This window comes from Zonotrichia albicollis, chromosome 12, assembly GCF_047830755.1.
Source record: "Zonotrichia albicollis isolate bZonAlb1 chromosome 12, bZonAlb1.hap1, whole genome shotgun sequence".
Classification (NCBI taxonomy): Eukaryota; Metazoa; Chordata; class Aves; order Passeriformes; family Passerellidae; genus Zonotrichia; species Zonotrichia albicollis.
In genome coordinates, this window is record NC_133830.1 from 9,881,427 (window position 1) to 9,892,188 (window position 10,762).

The 10,762-nt window shown below is 41.4% G+C and overlaps 1 protein-coding gene across 1 annotated transcript in view; it reads left to right on the forward strand.

Annotated features, from left to right (window-relative positions):
* Window positions 1–8,939, forward strand: part of UROC1 (urocanate hydratase 1) — a 36,117-nt gene extending 27,178 nt beyond the window's left edge. Inside the window, exons 18-20 of the mRNA XM_074550595.1 lie at window positions 2,793–2,874; window positions 7,994–8,093; window positions 8,697–8,939. Coding sequence (XP_074406696.1) covers window positions 2,793–2,874; window positions 7,994–8,093; window positions 8,697–8,837 — 323 coding nt within the window. The 3' untranslated portion in view covers window positions 8,838–8,939. The remainder of the gene's footprint in view (window positions 1–2,792; window positions 2,875–7,993; window positions 8,094–8,696) is intronic.
* The last annotated feature ends 1,823 nt before the right edge of the window (window positions 8,940–10,762 follow it).

Here is a 10,762-nt window from a genome sequence, read left to right on the forward strand (position 1 = left end):
AAGCAAAGAGGTTCACAGCTGTTTTCATTCCAGTGCTTGAGGACTCAAGAAAACAGTCTGGAGTTTCTGAAAGGAACTTTTCTGGTCATGAGGAAATATTGATAGTAAAGGCATAAGAATAAAATCCAGGCCTTGCTGCTCACTTAAAGTGTGACTATGGGCAAATAATGTAGATTTTCTCTACAAAAGGAGCTTTTTAAACCTGCACAAATGATCTGAGCCAACCAGACTCTGCTTTTCAGTTTGCGAATCCATCTTTTAGATAAGTAAACCCAAGAAATATCAGGTTGGAGACCTAAAAATGGATAAAGCACTAAGCACTTTTTAATCCTAAATCTACCTCAATTTTCCATCTGTAAAGTGGAAATTAGGGTAATAGCTCTAGCCCCGTGGTGTTTCTCTATGTCAGGAGCTGACAATCACAAGGAGGTGTGAGATTGGAGGATCTGCTGCTGTAGAAGGAGAAATTATGATAGAGGAAGCTAAGCATATTGAATTACTTCCATTATGGGAATTCATAATAGAACTAAATTATGGCTCAATTTCAAGGAGGAAAGTTCCCTGTTAACTGGATTTCCTGGTGAAATGAGGCTTTTAACTGTGTCCATCAGTGCCACTTCAACACTTTCTGAGCATGTTGGCTAATTCTAATAGAGCAAATAGATGCCTTGAATAGTGCTTGTTTCTGACAAGCTGAGAGAAAATGGTGCAGCTGCACAAAGAACAGAAATTCAAAGTAATGTCTCCATCTTAGCAACATAAGTAATCATCAGGCAATGCCCTCTGAAGAAGGCAATAGAAACAAGGCTTGCTAAACCCCATTGCTTATCATGCTTTGTGGTTTTCTTTGCATTTTGTGATTTATGTGATCCATTTGGCTTCTTCAAGGGCTTATCTAAAGCCTGTTGGCCACTGATATCACTGGTCTTTAGAACCCAGCCTAAATCTGTTTTACCAGATGAGCCTCTGGAGGCAATAAAAGAACATCATAGTCATCCTCTCTCCTGTCTATCCTGTTCTAACACAACTTTTGAGCTGGTTCAGGTTAAATTTTGCTCCTCTTTAACACACAGGACATTTCCAGGATGTATGTTTGTCTCATTTTGTTTTAAATACCTCAGCCTGATGGGTCATTGCTGCTCTGCAAAGTGTATTTCAGCACAGACATTTGCAGCCAGTGACCTTTATCAAAGCCAAGGAGCAGCAACTTATTGCATTGTTAGTTCACTCCTTGTCCAAGCTCCACTCTTATCAGGCCAGTGGCTGAGGAGAAAATCTGTACATTATAGAAGATGGAGATTCAGATCTCTCCCATTCAATTTCGACAGCACTGTAATTATGATAATTGCGTTCTTAAAGTGACATAATGTCAGATAAAAGATGCCATAATGGGGCTTTTTAAAGGGTTTAACATAGATTAGCACTCAAGTAAACTCATTTTTCCATCAGGCACATAACTGTGGGTCTGCAGATGTGGATGGTGGAGATATCACTGTTTTGCTTATTTTTCCTGTTAAAAATATGGCAAAATATGTATAGAATCTTTCCTGAATTGAATCTGGATATTTTCAGTAAATTTTACTCTTATTCTGTGTGCACCTCTTTCCACCTTTCTGGGTATATGTTTTAGCACAAATTGCAGTGAGTATTCAAAATTCTGGTGAAGAATTCAGTGGAAACTATGCATTAATCAAATTGTATTTGTTTGCTAAACAAATACATATTTTATTTCTTTGGGGTTTATTCTAGACAAACCTTCTTAGTGGTTTCAGCTGTTCCTGCTCAGGGTAAAAGTCTGACATATTCAGAGAATTGGGGTGGATATAATTTTCATCCCAACTTTGTCCCCAAAATGCAACTCCTTAGCCTTAGGCTGCCTTTCTGCACAGGGCTGAAGTAACTCTGCCCTCCAATCTGAAAATATTTCAGACGTGTGAGAACTGCAAGGTGTGTAGTGTTCCAGGTGTCCTACCCATTTTGAATCCACACACATGGATGTGTCCAGCCTTTTCTTCCATGACAAGGTACCCCAAATGAGTGCATTCTACTTCTCTCCACCCTGAAGTATCTCAGAGCTGAAGAGTGTCAGGTCCTTCAGCTGCCTGTGTGGGAGCACAAATGCAGTAATCACCAGCACCCTCATAACCCACAGTGTAAAACTGGCATTTGTTGCCTCTAAAGTCAGGGCAGGGTGGGAGACAGATCTCTCTTGCCTGTTCCTCCCAGGACTGAGATGTTTAGTGTGTGTTGCATTCATATTTTCTGAAAAATCCCTTTGCCCAGGATTTTTCTCCTGGGAAGCTGAGAAGCCTCAGAGAAAAAGGAGAACAATAATTATCTCATTTGCTTCTCCTGTGTTTTGCCCCTTTGAAATGTGGTTGGAGATTGTTTACCCACAGGTGATTGTTTCATTGGATTCTGCTGTGAGTTGTTTTGACTCGATGGCCAACCAGTGCCAAGCTGTGTCGGGACTCTGGAGAGAGTCACGAGTTTTCATTATCTTTTTAGCATTCTGTGAGTATCCTTTCTGTATTCTTTAGCATAGTTTAGTATTCTTTAACATAGTATCATAAAATAATAAATTAGCCTTCAGAGAAGATGGAGTCAGATTCATCATTCCTTCCTGCCACAAGGGTCCCCACAAATACAAAATATCTGAGACAATCTGTGAGTAAAACTTGACTCCAACCCTGCTTTTCCAAGGTCCCAGTGGAGGTGTTGGTGGGAGGAGGAGAGCACAGCACAAAAATGAGTGTGGCCCATGGGCAGTAACCCCTTTGCTCTCCCCCCAGACATGGCAGTGCAGAACTTCGTGGGAGACGCGTTCAGAGGAGCCACCTGGGTCGCGCTGCACAACGGGGGCGGCGTTGGCTGGTGAGAGCTGGTTTGTGTTCCTAAGGCTGGGCTCTGAATCCTGCCCCTACTGCTCTGTGTGTGTGTGGGGAGGAGAGACAGAACTGCTGAGAAGATGTGTGGTACCAGAGGAGAACTCTGTTGTGATGATGGGAAGGATGGGCTTGGAATCGAGGACTAAAAGGACAAGCAAAGTATGGTGCTATATGACTCTTTTTCTAATTAATGCTCATATGTCCAGGAAAAGTGTTTTGAACACTGGCCACAGCACAATTTGAAGAACTTAATTTGATGGACAAGGACAGTCTGCTGTGGTCTTTTTTTCCAGCATTGTCTTCACACAGGCACAGCCAGAGTGTCAGTGGATGGATTGTGTTCAGGTCTCCTCTCAAGCTGTATTTAAACCTGTGACCTTAGGGACCCCAATAAAAGTGCTCCTGTGCTGCAGTGCATGAGGGGTTATTGGGACAAATGACCAGCTCAGGTGCCAGCAAACCCCCAGATTTTCTCTCCTTGCTCGTGCCCAGTAGCATTAAAAACCACAGCCAAGTAAGGACTGAATTAAACACCTCCTTCACTTGACATGCAGAGCTAAGACAATTGCTTAGACTGAAAAGCAGAGTGAAAGAAATATTCTATATGGAGATGGAAACTAATTTCCATCTGCCACTGAAAGGCTACCTGGGTTGGCAGAGCTGCAGGAAGTGGGAAAGCCTGGCCACAATGCAGTCTTTAGTTCTGGTTTGTACTTTCCAGCATATTCCAGCCAAGCCTCTCCCATTTTATAGTCATGTCGTCATTTGGTGGTGTCAGCAGTCAAAAGAGGCACTATCTTCTGTTAAATACTGTGGTGAACCCTCATGCTTCCCTCTTTCAAACAGTGCTGGAATATGCCAAAACCAGCAAGTCAAGGAACTTGTAGCAGATGTTATCCTCAGAGACATTTTATGATAATTGTTATTCACCTGGATGAGCTGAATCTAGAAAATATCCCTTCAGGTCAGCTGAAGAACTCCCTTGCTGCACTCTTAATTCCTTTGATTTCTTTGACATAAATACTGCATAGAAGGGTGCAAGAGAGCAAAACTGAGCAATGGGAAAAGAAAGCTTTGAGGACTTAAGCACATGGAGTGAAGATTTGACTTTGCTGATTTCAGTGATGAGGACCCACAGCCATGATTTCATTCACACTTTCCATAATTCTGAATGGAAAACACATACCAGAATGTCTTTCTATTCTGGTCATCTCAATTTGAGGCTCCAGAGGTAGCAGCAGACAAGTTCTGTCTTAATTTCCTCAGCTGAATTTAACCTTTTAAAATATCTGCTTATGAAATACAAGCAAGGAAAATCACTTTTCAAAACTTGTTGTGTCAAGTACTTGGGATATTTTTATGCTAATTATAATTATTATAATTGCTAAAATAATTGCTTATGCCACAAATGTTCTGTGCATTGAGGATGCTTAATTCAAAGGATACAAATGATCCTCTTTCTTTCTGGTCTCTCTAAGGCCAATCCTTCCAGGACACTTTTAGCCCTCTCTGCCATTCAATGACAGCTTGGCTGAATGGTGAGACTGTTCTTAGCTCTAGAAAACTGGCCCTGACCACACTGCAGTTTCAGTTTACTGTTTCACTTACTGTTTTAGTTGTTTTGTAACTGGAGTTACACCATTAAAAGAAACTTTGCCACAAGGCAGAGCAGATTTATGCTGTAATTTATGTAAAGCATCAGAAAATTAGTGTGTGGCTATTCAATGAAATCAAAATATCTCTGGAAAAGCAGGGTTTGGTTCTCCTTTTTGTCATTTCCTTTGGCTGCTTGGGGGCTGAACAGTACCTGCTTGCCTTGTTCTTGGAGCAGCACAGCCCTCTGTGATTAAATTGCTGTGCCTCAGTGCAGAATGCAGGGCCTGGAGATCAGGTGTGTGTCTGCAGAGCCTCCACAAGCCACCGTGCTGAGGCTCAGCTGTGGGGACCGTGTGCTGTCACTGAATGTCCTGACCTGCAGAGCCCCAGAGCCAGGCCAGGCAGGGGCTCTGCTTGGCTCAACTCAGGTGGCACCACCTGCCAGGTGAAAGGGCTGCATTTGCCTTCTGAGGAGACACAGGAGTAATTTAAAGGTGGCAAAAGAAGGAAAACAATCCCCAGCCATAAAAAATTGCTTTCTTTGCCTGGAAAAGATAGATGCTTTTAAGTTTTTGACCCTGTTTTGCTTTTTCTCTGGAGCACTAAAAATCCACCTGACTTTGCTGTAAAGGAATCTCTGTGTCTTTGATAAACTCTTTTGGTCATCAACTGGTTTGGAAATGTGAAAGTACATATATATATTTATAAAGAAAAACACATGTGACTAGAGTGAAATCCAGTTGTTATTGGCAAGGTTCTGCCCTGGGAATTCAGAAATGAGTGATTGCACTGTGTTTAGCTGCCAGTCCTTCCTAGTGAGGCTGGGCTTGCCTGGAACTGCTGGCAGATCTGCCGTGTCTTCCCTTTGAGACTGCACAAGTGCCCTTTACATGCTTTATTTTCTCTTACAGCCTTGTGGGACGAGCAGAAAAGGCAGGATTAATATTTATTTAGCTGGAATCTGCATCACATGTACTCTGAGAGAGACTTAAGATTAACATGGTCTTGGCTATAATTACAGCAAATGGTTGTTATTCATTTTTGCTGCCTGTTTGTTTGCAGCAGAATGTTTATTAGCACAGAGCCTGGATAACCTGTAGTAACAAAAAGGCAGAAGCAATTTCAGAATCCATCTGCACTGTTGACAGTGTGACATCTTGATTGTGAGAGAGGCCTTGTTTTCTTTGATCATCTTAGGAGGAGACATCTGGAAATTATAGGAGGTAGCTTAGGTCAAAATGCCACATGTTTCTTTAATTACCTGAAAATGTGACCCAATGCTAATGAAGGCAGAGAGAAGTTTTTCTAGAAAATCCATCATAACAAACATTGGCATTTAATGTAGCAGTGGTTTCAGGCAGTAGAACAGATCCTGGTGAGTAATTCTGATTTGCACTGGAGTAACTCCATGGAAATTGATGGAAATGATTTAAATGTACCTTTTTAAAAATAAATTTAAAAATTTAAATTTACATTTTTAAAGTGCAAGTAGATCAGATGCTCCTTGTTCATGCTTAAGCTTCACAGGATGATCTTTGGGATTCTGTGGACAGAGAAAATTTTGCCACTGAAGGAACATCATCTTTCTCTATGGAATACCTTGATAAAACACTGGTCCAGAGGTTTCTGTGGCTTTGGACTCTGACAGTAAAGAGCAGTGCTCTGTTCTTTGGCCTCTGTACACAGGAGCAGCAGAGTATGGTGGATCAACTGGCCCTGGCACAATTACATTTGTTGTCATCTAGTCTAGTCCCCTCTTTTGGAGAGGACAGTAACAACATGAGCTATTCAAAAAGTAGAATTTACAAGAAATACAGATGTTTGGCTGTTTGTACTCATAGCCAGATGAAACTACAAGCAGAGCTAGTGAAAGACTTGACACAGTGCAAACATCCTGGGAATTAAATTTCAGGCTGAAAAGAGTTGACAGTGTCAATCAAAAAGAACAATTTTATTTTGAAGAGTCAGATCTTACAATATTCAAACATCTCAGTTGAAAATATGATTTTGTTTCAAATTTTCCAGTTAAAAAACCTAATTCATTCAGTGATGTTCTGCTGTGAGAACTGTCACTTTCAAGACAACTGTGCCTTTCACGGAAAATGCATTTGTAATAGTGACATATCTGATAATGGAAAAGTGAAGAGAATTCAGAGAATGAATTTGATGTGATGATGGTGAGAGCAAGGAACTCAGGGCTCCAGATGAGCTCTGTGATTGGGTCCTACTTAACACACAAGTACTGCATGTGAGTAGTGGTAGAAATGCAATTAACATCACATGAGTAACAACATTCCATTGAAACTCAGAAAATGTGAGCTCTAGTTTCAGGAATTAGATCTCAGGTTTGTGAGGCTCTAGTTTAGCCTCAATTCCCTATTTCCTCAGAAGCTCAAGTTACTGCTAGAAAATACACATTAAGAAGCAATTCCTTCCTGGACTGGAAGACTCTTAACTCCTATCTGATTAATGGGCATGTCTGATGTTGTTCTAAGTAAATTTTGTAAACTTATATTAACTATAAAACTCAGAGGACAAAATCCTGCCTCCAGGGATTTCCATTAATGTCTCATACTGTGTACTGCTGTATGATGTGCCCTGTCACTCAGGTATTGCTGATGCTGAGCACCAATGCCAGAACTCTCACAGATTTACAGCAAGATTAATCTCCCAGCTGCATCCACCACTATTCACCATATGCCATGGAATGGGAGCTGAGCAGGCCAGATTCTGAAGTCAGACAAGATGTTTTGCTCTACGTGTTTTCCCTGTCCTTTAAAACCAGACTGATATTTCTCCCAAGAATAATCTGTTCATTTAAACATATTTCTGTTCTTCTTCTGCCAATAAGTCTGCTTCCTGAAAAGTTGGCACTGAATGTCTTTAAACATCTCTGTATCTCATACAAAATGAATGATGGTTTTGGAAATGATTGAGGCAGATGTGCATTAAGTGGTGGTTAACACTTTTTTAATAAAATGCTTATGCTCTGTCATTTGTCCCAAGAGAATATAAATAGATCCATCTGCCTGCTGCTGTAAGCACACTGTCACCCTCACGATCCTGGCTAGATGTAGTGCAGCAAACACGAGGAGCTGAACCTTTAAAAACACCCTGAGACAGGTAAATCTCTGGCCCATCAGACCTGTTAATCTTTCTCCACCTGTTTTTAGAGCCAGTACACAGTGCAGGACTCAGGAGATACAGAGCAAGCTGAATTTTTGGTATCCCTCCTCAGAGCAGATCCTGACTCCCAGCTGGGTGTTACAAGAAAGGTGGACTAGGTTTGCTGCAGGTCAGGAAATTAGGCCTTTGCCTGCTAAACACTCCTTTTCTTTTATCATAAGTATAAAACATCACTGATAGCCTCTTATTCAGAATAATTTCTGTATTCTCATCCCTCTTCTTGCAGTACAAAAAATGCTGTAAATTTCTTCCTGAAAAAATTCTGTAAATTTTATGGTATTGGTTTGAATTATTTTTATTTGATTCTCTTACAATTTTTTTAGGGGTGAAGTGATCAATGGGGGATTTGGCCTGGTTTTGGATGGGTCCAAGGAAGCTGAAGAACGAGCTAAGATGATGCTCAGCTGGGATGTTTCCAATGGAGTAAGCAAAACTCATGTATATATAATATATATATATATATATATATACACACTAATATTTTGTTTTTTGGGGGGGAATTGTGCTTGTACACAGATCAAAACACAGAGTTTTGCTGATGGAAAAGGGGTTTATGATTTCTCTGGCTGTTGGTAGAATTTCATCCTTACATGCTGGCAGAGAACTTGGCTCTTTGATTTCATCGTTGAAAATGCACTGAAGTGACATTTTCCTTTTAAAATATTTTTCCCACTACAAAAGCATTGACTGCTTAAAATGATACTGTTATCCAAAGCTAGTTCTAGTTTTACAGAGCTGGGATGGAGTGCACAATTATTTTTGGTGAGAGAATTTTGTAAGTTTACAAGGTACCTGGCTCTGCCAGTGTTTATCTCTCCAATGTTATGCATGGAAAAGTACCATATCCATCCAAATACTACTCATAAAAATGAAGTATTACAAAAATTACTTGCAAAATCAGAAGGGGAATTAAAACCTAGCAGAGGGTTGAAGGATTTATTGTCACGAGTTGGGTGCCAGTTTTTGCAGAAACATGTGGCAAGAGGAAAGTCTGATTTTTGCACCCTCCGTTCTGCTGTCTGACAGGTCGCCAGGCGCTGCTGGTCAGGCAATGCCTTTGCTTATGAAACCATCTGCCAGGCCATGAAGGAAAACGGCTCCCTGAGGGTGACCCTCCCTCACCAGGTGCTGGATGAGAACATCCTGGAGCAAGCCCTGAAGCTTTAGTGGTACTCCAAGAGCAGTGGTGCTCCTGCAGATATATTTGATGTTGATTCTTTGATGGCTTGTTTTGCTCTCTGGCCAAATGATAAAAGCCTTGCAAATGTCTGTTCCATGTGAGCTCTTTTTTTTCTCTCTAACTTATTAATGGGACAAATCTGTTTGTGACAGGTCCACCAGGAATAGTCTTTTCACTGATGTATTTGGAGCAATGTTTGCAATAACTGTTCATGATGGGAAAGGAATAGGAATTTTTTCCCTAAAAATTAAATGGGAAAAAATTCCGCAACAACAAAAAAATCACTTATTCCTGAGATATATAAATTAATGTATGTACAAAAGTAATTCTTAGCTGTCCTGTCTCATGCTCAGCCTGGTCCTTGCACAGCACATGGGCTCCATTCTGACACACACACAGTGGCAGCAGTCCCTTCTCCTGTGGACTTGCTCTGGAATGTCCCTCAGCCTCCTGTTACTGTGTCCATCACCTCTTGGAATGGAAAGGGGCGTTACATGCACAAACCTGCCTGTGCTGCTGCCACTGTGAATCTCAGGACTTTCTGAGTTTCAGTGAGATTCAGGACCGTGAAACTCCAGCCCTGCTGGAGCCCCCGGTACCCACAGGTGAGCACTCCGCAGTTTTGCACTGCCTCTGCTGCTGAGAAATGGAAGAGTTTATTTTGAATCATGAGTTCTTCACTCTGTTCACATACTGTGTCTCTCTCCAGATGAACAGTGAGAGTCTGGCATCTGCTTGAAACTGAGCCTTCTGTGAGGTGCAATCTGCACTTGGTAGGAATTGCTTTACATTATGGAAAAAACCTGCCCCCATTGCCAGTCCATATGATTGAGCTGGGAGCAGTTGTCAGGCAGATTTGACAGCCTTTGCTTTGACATATGTTATGCATTACCTTATTAATAATCACAGTGGACTAGGTCCAAAGTTAGTGTATTGGTATTATGTGAAACCATTCATCTTCATAGCCCAAAAACTCTGCTGGCTCTTGCCTTGTCAAGAGGAACAACCAGAAAATACACTGGCTTTTCTTGCACCAAAGACTTTAGAGCTGTTCCATAGACTCATCTCTTAATTCTGAGTTGAAAATGCCCCATAGACAAGGTGTTGAAGAAACATTTATCACAAATTCTTCACCTTTATATTATTCTATACTGAGGTACCTGCCAGCATGTTCATCTTTACATTCCAGGCACAAAAGGAACTTTATTTTTGTCCTAGTAGCCTTATTGCCCAGAGGACATAACCTCACCAGTATAGCCATGATTAATGTCTCCCTGGGAGTTTATAACTGTGCTGCCTGTAGGGATGCACAGAACCCATAGGGATGAGTGCTATAAACAGCTACAAGTTGAAATTCAGATTATGAAATCTATTAATGAGGCAGCATGAGTTAAGGCAAAATGGGCTACAGGGAGGCAGCGAACTGGTGAGCAGTTGGTGTTAGCTGTGACTATTCACTGGAGTTTATTTCAGTGATGTGGTGTGTAGTTATATGTGTATGTTTAAATCTACTTTGGTCTTTTAACTGCAAATCTCAAGCATTTAACAAATGTGAACTGGCTGGTGTTTACAATACCTTTGAGAGGGCACAAGGAAACATTAACCTGTTGCTGTCAGGGATGAAATAGCAGGGAAACAGAAACCATAAACAACCCCAGTGCAAAGTTCCCTTTCTGAGCCCTGCTGAGCCTTGATTTATCTGTCCTCTACTTGTGTGCAGAGAAGCTCGGACTGTGAATAGGCTGTTGCTGTGTGGGGGTGCTGATGTCATTTTTAGGTAGCTGACCTCACTGCTGGACAAAGCTAATTGAGGGAAAAATTTCAAACCCATCCATCTATAGGCATTGCGTTGGATCTGATCTGGGCAGGGGCTGCACAATCAGTGAATTTCTGCAGTGCACTGAAGCCTCAA